Below are 12,176 nucleotides of genomic sequence, written 5' to 3' on the forward strand. Positions count from 1 at the left end.
ATCCGCCTGAGAGAAGATGCAGAGGAGACACCCTAGACACGCACGCGTCTCCGTCTCCGCGTCTCTCCTTTCCGCTCGCCTGCGTGTCTATCTTCCCCCTCGGGGTCAAGGCAACCAGCTGTGAAGCGGAGCGAGAAAATCGGGGGATTGCAGGGCAGAACGACTTGGCGTCGAACGCGGCAGGCACGGACGCGCAGGAGAATGGGAGAGGGGAAGGCGAAGCGAGAGAAAAGGAAACGGAGCGGAACCTACGCGTCGTTGACAGTGGAGAGAGACAGGAGACAGGAGACCAAGAAGGAGCGGCGGCTTCCCAGACACCTCAAGGCGTCTCCACGCGGTCGTCAATGTCTCTTCTCGAGTGTCTCCTCTCGTCGTAGTCCTCGTTTTTTCTCTCCCGCCTCGTGTTCCTCTCCTTCTTCATGTTCCTCTCTTTACCCATTCTCCTCCGTCTCTCTCTCGTCTCTCTCCGTGGCGGTCTTCTGTCTCTCGGTCCCGGCCGTCCGGCGTGGATGAGGCCCCTCGTCCAGACTCTTCTTGTTTTTGTCGCTTCTCTCCACCTGCGGAAATGTGCCTTTCTCAAGTCCGCTTCGTTGCGGAGCCGTCTCTCTCTCGCTCTCTCTGCGACCGCTCGGCGTGTCCCTCGTCCCCTGTTTCGAGCTCCCTTTTGTCTCCTCTTTCACCTGCCACTACCCGTTGCTCGCGTCTCCTCTCCTTGTCGTCTTGTCCACCCTCTCTCGTCTCCGATTTTTCTTCTGCGTCGCCTTTTTCCTCTGTTCCTGGCGCTTCTTTCCCTCGTTTCCGGTCTCCGCGTTCTTCTCTCTCTTCTACCCGTTGTCGTGGTCAGCTGTCCTCTCTCTGGCCCAAAAGATGGTTTTTTCTCTGTCTTTTGTGCCTCCTGGTCGTCCCTCCCTTTTCTCCGCAGTCCTGCTCCTGCGACGCCTCGCCCGCGGCGCGGCGCCCTCTTCTCGTTTCTCAAGGTCTTCCTCTCTCTTCTCCCGTCAACTTCGCCCCCCACCATGTTTGCTCTTCGCCCTCTTCTGCCTCTCCCGGCCCTCCCCTTCCTTCTTCCTGGTTTTCCGCGTTTAGGTCGTCTTCTCCGTCTTTTTCTCCACCCTCGTTTCTCGTGCCTCTCTCCCTCCCTCAGGTGTCTCCTCACGATTTCTCACGCGCAGCTCTCTCCTCGGCGACTCCACGTTGCCCGCCAGTGTCGCCCGCGCCGTCGTCTTCTTCCAGTCTCTTCCAAGTGAAGTGGATTTTTCCGGTGGCGAATCCTAACGCGCCTCTTCTCGAGGCGCCTGCGGATCTCCCCTTCTTCTCGCGTGTCGCCTTGAAGCCTGTGCGTCGCCCCTCCCCCGGGACGCGAGAAGGAACAGGCAGAAGGAAGCAAGCAGACGGAGCGTCTCCCCTCTCGCCTAGCGAGGTCGACGGCTCTGCAAAGAGCCGTCCAGAGACACAACGGAGAGAAGAAGGGAGAGGGGCGTTGACGGGGCAGGTCAGTCATGCGGAGAAGAGGCGGAGCATGCGCAAGAAGAAGAGCACTCGCATCAACTGCCACATCAAACTGAAGAAGAAACTTCACCACACCATGGGAGCGCAAACGGCGGGATCTGGAGGCCTCCACACCCTCTCCCTCTCCAGCCAGGGGGAGCGTGAAATGGCGTTCTGGAGCCATCAGGCGCAACGCGCGCGAGAGAGAGAAAGGCGCGCGCGCTCGCTCGCACCCCAAACAGAAGGCAGCACGCAGGATGACGGGGCACACTGCCAAGAAGGAGACGAAGGCGCGCACGACAAAAAACAAACGAAAGGCCAAGCAGGAAGAGAAGAAGATGGAGCAGAACGAGAAGACGGTGAAGAAGCCGAGTGTGTTTCGAGATCTTCCACAGCAGCCAATCCGCAGAAGCAAACTTCCCTGTTTGCCTGTGCGCCCAGGACGAGGGAATCGCACTCCCAACGGAGGGGCGCGTTCCTTGGATCCACAAAACGTTTTTCCTCCTCTCCGCTGCGTTCGCGTTCATTCCTGGCCCTCGGTACAACGCCATATCTCTTGTTCCCCCCACCTTTGACGTCTTTTCTTCCTTCTTCTCTCTCTTCTTCTTCTCTCGGTTCCTCGTCCCCCTCTTCTCCTTCTCCTTCTTCTCCTTCTCCCTCTTCTCCTTCTCCCTCTTCTCCTTCTCCCTCTTCTCCTTCTCCCTCTTCTCCTTCTCCCTCTTCTCCTTCTCCCTCTTCTCCTTCTCCCTCTTCTCCTTCTCCCTCTCCTTCTTTGAGAGGAGCGGACCATCGTCAACTCGGTCGCGACATGGGCCTGTTCCTTTTGCCAGCTTCGAGCGACGTGGGAGCGGTCGGTCCCGTCTTTCTTCCCGACGGCCGGCAACTCCTCGCCAATATCAAAGGCATTTTGCGGGAGCAGCAAAAACTCTTGCAGTTTCAAGAAGTGAGTCTCTTCTGGAAAAGAGAGACCGCGAAAAAAACGCCGAAGATTCCCACATCATAGTCCTTCAGACGCTTCTCGCATTTCTCCTTCACATTAATGCACGTCTATACTTTCCTATACTGTGTGCACACGACTGTATGCGACAGGCACGGTTCTACACGTGTAGCTGCACATTTGTTTCTCTGCAGGCTCGTGCAGCGCAGGACGGCAGAAACTTAGATACCTGAATAGAGAGATGGGACCATAGATGTGTGTTTCCACTTACATGTCTGCATCTGTGTGTATATGGAGAGACGCATATCTATATATGTGATTGATTGATTCATTGATAGATATAGATATAGATATAGATAGACGTCCGTGGGGGGGTGGCATGTCTGTGTGTCCTCTCAACGGCATTTCTACAGTTGGTTCTGTGAGTTTGCCGTCGTCTCCCTTGACTGTTTTTATCTTTATCGCAAGCTTTTTCCTCCCCTTCCGGTCACTGCGAGGCGTTTTGAGGGTCCGTTTCGCAGGTCGCCACGCCCTCGCTGGCTCAGACAGGCCTGTGGAGGCGCAGCGGGCATTGGACCCACTACCGCGCCAACATGTGGACCATCGAAGCGTCTCTCAGAGAGGACGGAAAGGAAGAACTAGGAGACGACAGCGACGTGGGCGGAGAAGCTGCCGGCGGCAGGCTGGAAAGCGAGGAAATACACAGCCAGAAAACTGGAGAGCGAGACACCGGTGAAGAAACAGACGAAGAACGAGATGAAGAACGAAACGAAGAGAGAGGTGATGAAAGAGAGAGACGGCGGCGTGAGGACGATATCTTTCGGCTGTCTCTAAAGCCTATGAGCTGTCCATTTCACCTCGCCTACGTCCTTCCCTTTCTGCTGGTGAGCGAGGCCGAGAGAAAGGGCGGGGGGGGGGAACCAGGAGGAGAGGGGAGGGGCGAGCAAGCAGGCCGCGTAGGGAGACGAGGGGAGAGACAGTCGAGCAAAAAGAAGACTTCGGAGAGAGACACGGTCTCTTCTCTTTCGTCTTCTTCGTGTCTCTCTCCCGGGTCTTTGTTTTGTCATGTCTCTCTGTCGGCACGCCCACGCCTGTTTGAAATGCGTCCCTGTGAATCATCTTGTCTCTTCCTGCTGCAGGAGACGCCGTCTCTCTTCTCCCCGGCGTTTTCGCCTTCTCTTGACGCGTCTACTCTTCCCTCGGCTGCTGTCTCTGCCTCGGAGGCGGCAGGAGCTGCGGAGATTGAAGAAGAAAGCGCGGAGTCTGAGGTGTCTAGACATCTGCCTCTGCGGATTTCTGAGTTTGGAAGAGTTTTCCGTCGCGAGAGGAGAAGTGCATTGTGCGGTCTCTTTCGCCTTCGAGAATTCACTCAAGTCAGTCCCAGAGAAGGCATGCTTCTGTCTCGTGACATCCACTCTGGCGCCTTCCGTGGGCCTGCCTCTCATACTCTTTTCCTCTCTTTCTATCTGTCTGTCTCTCGTTCTTCCTCTTGTTCTGTCTCTCTCGTTTTCTCCTTTCCTAGCACGAGTTGTGTACTCCGTTTGGTCTTTTCGCGTCTTTTCGCTTCCTTCTGTGGCTGCCTGGTGAAGTCTGTCCTTTCTGGTTTCTGTTTTTGTCTCTCAGTTGCTCTAAGGTGTTTGTTTTCTTCTCTTTTCTCTCTCGCACGCTCTCTCTCTGTGCCTTGCCCCGGATTTTCTCACCGTTTTCCTTCTTTTCTTCTCGCAGGACGATGGGCACATTCTCTGCACGCGCAGTCAAGCAGTCGGAGAGATAACGAGTCAACTTTCCTCGATTCTTCAGCTGTACTTCCGCGTCTTCGGGATCGCTCCGGAACTCATCAAAGTCTCGCTCGGCACCAGGTAACCCCCCGGCGAAGAGAGAACGCGTATCAACTGCGAGAGAAACGACTCCTCAGTACGGCCATTACGGCGCAGAAAGCATCGGGGCGGATGGAGTCTTTCGAACGCGTTTCGTCCCTTCTTGAAGGCACGTCAACTCTCTTAGTTCTCTGCCTGATGGTCTCTCCCCGCTCCTTCTGCGGTGTGCGTCGGTCCAGACCTGCCAAGGCCTCGACTCTTCCCGCGGGCGCTGCCGACTCAGCGAACGCAGCCCTTTGGCGCGAAGCCGAGGTGAGAGTCCGCGCGCTTTCCGTCGCCGCTGCATCGAAAAGTTCCCTTCACATGCCTGCCTCTGAGTCTCTCGGGTGACCGCTCTGCCTCTCGCCACGCGTGTGCCGTCTCGATGAATCTGGGAGTGTGAAAACAGAGGCATCGAACTCCCGCGGATCCTGAACATATGACTCCCACTATGAGATACAACCGACGTCTTTTTGAGTGTGCACTACCCCACTAGACTGAAGACAGCTTTACAAAAGGTGGATTTCAGCCGCGTCTCTCCAGAGGCGCTTCGTTCGCGTCTTCTGGACCTTCGCGTTCTCGCTACCCTCTTTGAGTCCTCGCCTGTTTCGTGTCTATTCCCTTGTCCGTCTTTCTCCTTCCCTTTGCCGTCGGGCTTCTGCAGTCCTGGTTGCTGGACGCAGCCGCGCGAGTGCTGCCGGAGAACTTCAAAGTGGAACGCGAAGAAGGCGGCGGCGCCTTCTACGGACCGAAGCTCGACTTTTCACTCCCGGACGCTCGGGGCCGGAGATGGCAAACGGGAACTATTCAAGTGGGTAACTAATTCAGCGACAAAGAAAAAAGAAGGGAGAAGCGAGGGAAACAAGCAAACGAAAAAGAGGGAAGAAACAAACGAGGAGAAAAATGAGAGGTGGGCATGGGTGTTCTCGTGCGGTCCTCACTCCGTGCAATGGCAACGCGCTAGGGTTTCAGTCCACCATCGGGTTCCAAAACGAGACGCGACCGAAAGCGGATTTTCCTCCAAATTTGCTCCGCCTCCCTCATTGTGATCGTCTCAGGTGGACCTCCTCCAGCCTCCGGGGCTCGAGCGCGTCTTCAGTCGGCGGCATTCCACTCTCTACCCGTCCCCTCCTTCTTCATCATCTTCTCCATCTTCTTCCTCTCGGTCTCCAGCTTCTTTCTCTCGTTCTCCATCTTCTCCTTCTTCTTTGCCCTCTTCGTGTCTGCCTCTCGTCCTTATTCACCGTGCAGCCGTGGGGTCTTTAGAGCGCTTCCTCGCGCTCCTCCTTGAATTGCGAAACGGCGAGTTGCCTCTCTGGATTGCCCCTGTCAAGGTGAGACGCTGGGGGGCGAACAAACCTTTTTCCTGTTATCTTCTCTCTCTGGGTAGGGGACTGGTCGCCTCGTCTCTCCCCGTTTCTCTGGTGCGTCTTCTGTCTCTTCGTCGGTTTTTCCTACTTCTTTTCTGAAGTCTCGCGAGCATTTAGGTCTCGCGAACGAGGGGCGGTTCCATCTGGATGTCGGAACAGGAGTTTTTTGCTGTCGAAGCGTTTCTCTGCGCAGGCGGGAAGCAAACGATGAAAGACGGGAACGCCCCCAAGCGAACCCGGGAACAGGTGCCTGTGGCTTGTCTTCGAACTTTCCGCGAATCCACTTGAAGCAAAAGGCGGCCTCAGGACTGCTCTTGAAAAAAACAAAACGGAAACGTTTCATTCTGCAGAGAGCAAGGCAAAGTGTTTCTTTGTCGGCCTCAACGATGTCGCAACGCAGGAAGTGCGTTTTCCTGTCTCGTGGGCGCATTCGTGCTGTCTCCCCTCTCTCCTCTCTCTTTGTCAGGCTGCAGTCTGTCCAGTGTCTGTACACTCCAGAGAAAGCCAACACTACGCCCAGAAAGTCGCTAGGCTTTTGCGTCGAAGTCTCGACTCCTCAGGTGCCTTTGAAAAAGAAGAAATCGAGGAGAGAGGCGAGCAGGCCAGCACGTCAGGTGTCCTTGTGGATCTTCGGCCTCTCCATCTCAACACAAAACTAAAGTGAGTTCGGTGTCTTCTCTGGGTGCTGTGAAGGTCTTGTCCATGCAAAAAGGGACCGTTCTTTGGTGCTTTTTTGTCTTTCTCTGTGCATTTCTCTCACCTCACAGAAAACCGCGTCCCTCGTCTTCTCAAATCGTTTCCTTGCGCCCTTTAAGCGCCTGTTAAGTGTCTTCGCAGGTTTTCCAGTCTCCCTGCGGATCTCCCTTAGCGAGGAAGCACACGGTGAAGAGCTGTCTGACTTCATCAGAGCTTTTCTCTACACATTCCGATGCGTTTCTTACCCTGTTTTTCTATAAGAACAACTAAGGACAAGGATATCTATACACATATGTTTCCCTATACGACTACATATATATATATATATATATATATATATCTGGATATATGCATGCACTACATATCCACATATACATACAGCTGTATATGTGTGGGGGTTCGGAAGTCGTTTCCCCAAGAACTAACGCGGCCTATTTCCTAGTACCATTAGGTTCTGTTTTAGTTACTCAAAGTTACATCTTTGTGTATGAACAGTATATCCTTGCACGTTTTGTGCATATGTGTGACCTTTGTCTGAGCTTGGATAGAAAAGGAGAGGGGGAAACGGAGTTCTGGGGAGCCGAGCAAGAAAGTTGCGTGCGAAGGACCTGGCGCGTCCGGATGACATAGTGTCTTTTATTCTGTCTTTTGGGGTTGTTTTTCCTTTCTTTCCTGGCAGACGAGGGATATCGCGAGACGCGCCCTCTGCACTTTTTCACCCGAGTTTTTCGAATTCTTCCTTTTTTCTCAGAGATCTCCTCGGGCGCCGAAGAATTCCGCTGCTCTTCCTTGTGGGTCCGCGAGAAGAAAAAACTGAGGGGGTCACCGTCCTGACGCAGTGAGTCTCGTCGCCCACGGAATTTTTCATCTGGAGTGCCTTGGTTTCCGAGGCTAAAGTCCTCCTGTGTTAGCGGGGCATCGTTAAGATGAGAATTGTGGAAGAAATGTAACAAAGAAAATCCGGGAAATCAGGGATTTTGAGGCATTTTTCTGCAGGAGAGCCACGTCTTGGTGACAGGGGATGCGAGCGTTCTTCCCCAGCGCGAAGCGTGCGAGGGCAACAAAACGCTGCACACAAACTTCGTCAAAGGGTTGTGTGGACAGTGGAATCTAAAGACGCAATCGAGACCGTGCTTCGATACCGATGAATATACACATTTATTTATGTATTTACTTGCATGCATAGGTTAAAGACATGTATCTCTAGAGCATCTGCTACAGCACCCTCGGTTGTTGTGTATGTTAAAACACCTATAACCGTATATTCATGTGCGCATCTATCCGCGTGAGGATGTACATATATATATATATAAACATGGGTGTAGATTTAGGTGTCTGGATAGGATGGGTCGGGTATATATATATAGATATTTATGTATCTGTATGTAGATCTCGATTTCTCTGTCGACAGGTTGTGGTTTCGTGTTTTCTGTTTTCGCTGTGTAGGGCATGGCGAACGAGCTCCGAGGACGGGAAGAAGGACGGCGAGCGCGGGCAGTTTCTTTCTCTGAACGAGGCAGTTCGTTTCTTTCGCGAACTGGCACAGCCCGAGATGCCTATCACAACGCCTAGTTCACTGGAGACAGGTTTGCGAGAAGGAACCAGAGAACAAAGAGAGACGGAAGTTTAGATTTTTTCGGGTGTCCTCGCGTTCCTCACTGCCAACTCTCTCGGTGTTTCTGTTCCGATTATGTTCAATCAAACGCCTGTGTCAAGAGCTGTGAAACAAACGCATTGAGACTGTGTCTCGAGTCCTAGCCGGGAGACGGCATTCTCTCCTGCGAATTTATGAGCATTTTAAGAGACGCGCAGGAAAGTGTCTCTTTTCACAGAGACAGGAACATCTCCTGTTGGTCGCCTCAGCGGTACTTGGCGCCTCAGGGAACTCCGTAGCGGCAATAATGGAAACATGCATCTTGGACAAATTCGGAAAATCACGATAGAGATGGGAGGATAGCTCAGCGACGGCTAGAGAGATGAAGTGCCCCGTATGTGTTTTACTACGTGTATAGGCTTGATATAGAGGCACGTAAAAATAGATATGCATGTATTTTCCTATTCCTTTATGTATAGCATCTATTTGCATGCGGCTCTACGGGTGTATCGACGTTTACAAAAAATGGTTTTTGCGGGGGTGAAGAAGAGGGTAGAATCAAGAAAGGAAAGGAAGGCAAGACTTCTCGGCCCCACGGTCTCCAGCGGCAGAGAGACAGGCGCTTCTCCACTCTCGCGTCTCGCTGCCGAAGAAGGAAAAGTTGTGTGGGCAAGGAGCTAGACTCCACATGTTCGGCTTTTCCGGTTTTTTCCACGATCGAATCCCTCATGTGGGATCCAACAAGGCGGGTCATGTCTCTCCCCGCCTCTTCATGTACGACGTTGTCTAGACGTCAACACACGTCATGCACATATATATATATATATATATATATATATATATATGCAGGTGCATGCAGATAGACAAATATACGTATTTAGAGGCATGTACGCGCACATACGCTTTGTATGTACTTTTTCGAGAAGTAACCTTGTCGAAATATGCGCAAGCACGCATTAGTATATACCTGCGTATGGAACATGTTAAGTTGTCGAGTCACCTGCGAATACAAGAAAACACCCGTGAAAAAATGACACAGCTGTGCACTGGAGGCGTCACTTGTCGGGTGAAAAGCACTTCGTTCCCCTCTCCCCTCCACAATGCGATCTTTATCGGGGAAACTGCTCCTGTGTCTCGGAACCTCCCTTTTTCCATGATGGTACGGGGTGGCTTTTCGTTTCTCGCCGGCGTTACACGTTTTTTTTCCGGGACCGCACCGCGGTATGCTTGCAAAGCGTGGTTCTCGCGTCTTTCGTTTCTCCGAACCTGCTGTTAGTCGGGTTATCGGTGTTCGTACGCACCCCCTCCACCTCTGTACGCGTTCTTTCCTTTACGGCTTCCTCTCTTACACGCAGAAGAGGCTTTTCTCTCTCCCTCGCTCGCCGTTCATCTCTTCACACCCCGAGTTTTCTCTCTCCCAACTCCACAGAGCCGAGCTGCCGCGCACGGCTTCTGGTCCACTAGCCTCCAGCACGCGCCAAGGTCGTCCCCCTGCGTTTATGGGTTCATTCACCCGCACTTGAGAGGCGCCTTTCGCACGCATGCATTGTCTGTGCATCCGTAGTCCCTGCACATTCTTTTTTCACATCTCAAAGCAACGCCTGCTGCACAGCTGCTCCGACAGCCGGCGGTCACCAAAGGCCACGCGGCCCTCCCTCCCAGACCCCCCCCGCATCGTTCTTGGCAGTACGCGGCGTACGCGCCTTCCTCAGCTGCCTCGCATCTGCAAGATTTTCCACAAAGAGAAAGATAGGCACAGGTGTATCTGTCGACTCGCGTTGAGAGGTGCTCCTGTATGTGCGTAAACAGGTGTCGAGCGAATGGCGTGGCAGGAGATAGATCACGTATCATCGTTGAGAGAGTGATGGAGACAGATGTGGCCTAGAAAACAAGTCTGTCACCTATAGAACGAAAAGCACAACTGTAAGTCCACAACGCCCCATACATTATCTATATGTAGATATAGGTAGAGCTGCATATATGTATATATATGTGTGTGTAGACTTACGTTGCACTTTGTGAGCAGTTTCCTCTCTGGCAGTCGGCCAGGCAGTCCATGTCTCCCTTCCGACAGTCGGAGCAGCATTTTTGTTTGTTTCCGAAAAGTCCACTATTTCCAATGGGGCGGTTACCATTTCCCGAGTTCGAATAGTCCGGGCGGTCATACCTGTCTCCTCGGTTGTCGTTCCCGAGCAACCCTCCGCCTCCTCCCAGCAAGCTTCCGACGCCTCCCCCTCCGAGCAAATTTCCTCCCGCATTGCCTCCGAGCAAGTTTCCTCCAACTGCATTTCCAAGCAAATTTCCGGAAACGCCCCCTAGGAGCCCGTTGCTGTTCCCATTCATGCCGCCGAGGAGGTTGCCCCGGCCGCCGCCTCCCAAGACGTTGTCGAGAAGCGAGTTTCCATTTCCGTCCAGCAATCCCTCCGGCTCGGCTCCTGAAGAAGCGGACGAAACAGAGGCTTGCTGAGCACGACTGCTCTTTGAAGAAGAGACAGAAGACGAGGGAGAAGGTGAGGACAGGCCGACCGAGGTAAGAGCCATTTGAGCGAGGGCGGGGAAGTCCGGTGCGGGGAGGCCGCCTCGAGAGCGCAGAAGAGCAGAGACGTCGCCCAAGGTGTTGAGACCGTCTGTGACTGACAGGATTCCTGGCACCCCAGAGTTGAGGAGCGCAAGAGGCATGCCGAATGCGTCCACAGCCGAGAAACTCAGTCCCGTAGGCACGGAGCGTGGAGACACTGTGGCGGTATCACCCACAAGAGAAGGGAAAAGAGACGACAGGCCTGATGGGAAGAAAGAAGAGTCTTGTCGAGAAGAAAGCGGCTCCGTCAGTGGAGACGGAGGAGTGAAGGAGGTCTTGTCTTTGTTCTTTTCTTCTTTAGCTTGGCGGAAGGGAGATGCCTTGGAGGGAGAAGTTACGGAAGACGCCGTTGTCTCCTGGAGCGGAAAGTGTGCAGCTTTTGAGTCAGCGCGCGCGCGAAGACGCCGGGCCGAGACCATTGTCGGTGGAAAGAACGTTGACTTCTGAAGACACGCAGGAGCCGCCAACAATGGAAAGAGAACAACTATTCGCATATGCGCATCTTTCACCAGCACATGCGGAGACTGATCCACACATTTTGAGAACAACGTACACGGAGCTGTGCTTAGGTTCAAGTGGGCCAACAGTATGCTGTAGAGAACCACATTTAGGCATCATGTGGAGAGCAGTGGCATATGTCGCGAACAAAACCGAACTCAGCTGCGTCAAAACATGGAAAGGCGACTAAGGACCAGCGCAAGACCAAGCGACACAGAAAAGCCGAAACCAGTTGGGGCGCGCTTGAAACGCGAACGTTTCTGCTTTCTGTCAGCCCAGACTCATTTGTCGCAACAGTCAGAAAGGGGGCGCCTTCTTTGCCGAGGAAAGGTATTTTGTGCTTCTGGATTGTCTTGAAAGACTTTGGAAATGGAAATAGAGCCTTTCTGCAAGGGAAGCTCGCCTCACCTTGTCAGCGAGAACGCGAGAGGGTTCGTAGTCTGTGGCAGGGAGCAGCGTCAGCGCTACGAACAGGAGAGACAAAGGAAGGAAAAACTGGGACAACAGAGAAGATAGAACCGGTAACGCAACCTCTCTGTCGCTGGAAACGAACAAGACTGCCCCCCGGAAAACCAAAACATGCACACGTCTCGGCACGAGTGTCGGCCGAGCTGTCGTTCGTGTCGTTCCTCTGGTTCATTCCTCGCCCTTTCTTTCCCGGACACTCTTCGCTAGGCTCACCTGCCTCTGCGGCCCCCTCCAGTGCTGCATAAGGCGTTGCTTCGGCGTTTTTCTCTGCGTTCGCGAGGAGCGAAGCGATTCTGCCGCCGCTGTTCCCACCCCGCAAACCACCAGGTGTTTTAAGCAAGAACACAAAGAAAAAGAGGGAAAGTTGGAAAGAAACCCCAGAAGCCCGACGCGCCATCGTGATGCAAATGCCACGTACTCTCTGCCTGGATCGCCTCAGCTCAGACATACATGTGTAGAGAACCACTCGCATATATGTATATATATGTATATATGGTGTTGTACGTAGCGTTTTCTGTTTGGAGAGAGGCAGGCGGGAATACGAATCGTGTTCTATTTAAACGGGGGAAAAGAGCTACACTGGCTCTTGCGTTTGTCGTCCTCTGTCTGCTTGACAGAAGAATGCTTCCTGTGGGACGTCCCTGGACTCAAGAGAGAGAAGGGAGCGTTTCAGCGGAAAACAGAGATGTGA

The 12,176-nt window shown here is 53.3% G+C and overlaps 2 protein-coding genes across 2 annotated transcripts; one reads left to right on the forward strand and one right to left on the reverse strand.

Annotated features, from left to right (window-relative positions):
* Positions 1-2,296: 2,296 nt before the first annotated feature.
* On the forward strand, positions 2,297-7,977 carry NCLIV_061140 (putative threonyl-tRNA synthetase; the record flags this gene model as incomplete). Its single annotated transcript, XM_003885667.1, has 10 exons — positions 2,297-2,431; positions 2,947-3,309; positions 3,565-3,798; positions 4,151-4,284; positions 4,482-4,554; positions 4,946-5,092; positions 5,340-5,615; positions 6,118-6,311; positions 7,099-7,185; positions 7,794-7,977. The coding sequence occupies 10 exons, from the start codon at positions 2,297-2,299 to the stop codon at positions 7,975-7,977; spliced, it is 1,827 nt and encodes a 608-aa protein (XP_003885716.1).
* A 1,968-nt stretch (positions 7,978-9,945) lies between these two features.
* NCLIV_061150 (hypothetical protein) lies at positions 9,946-10,938 on the reverse strand (the record flags this gene model as incomplete). The annotated part of the gene is made up of 1 exon (XM_003885668.1): positions 9,946-10,938. The coding sequence occupies one exon, from the start codon at positions 10,936-10,938 to the stop codon at positions 9,946-9,948; it is 993 nt and encodes a 330-aa protein (XP_003885717.1).
* Between the last annotated feature and the right edge of the window lie 1,238 nt (positions 10,939-12,176).

This window comes from Neospora caninum, chromosome XII (genome assembly GCF_000208865.1).
Source record: "Neospora caninum Liverpool complete genome, chromosome XII".
NCBI lineage: Eukaryota > Apicomplexa > Conoidasida > Eucoccidiorida > Sarcocystidae > Neospora > Neospora caninum.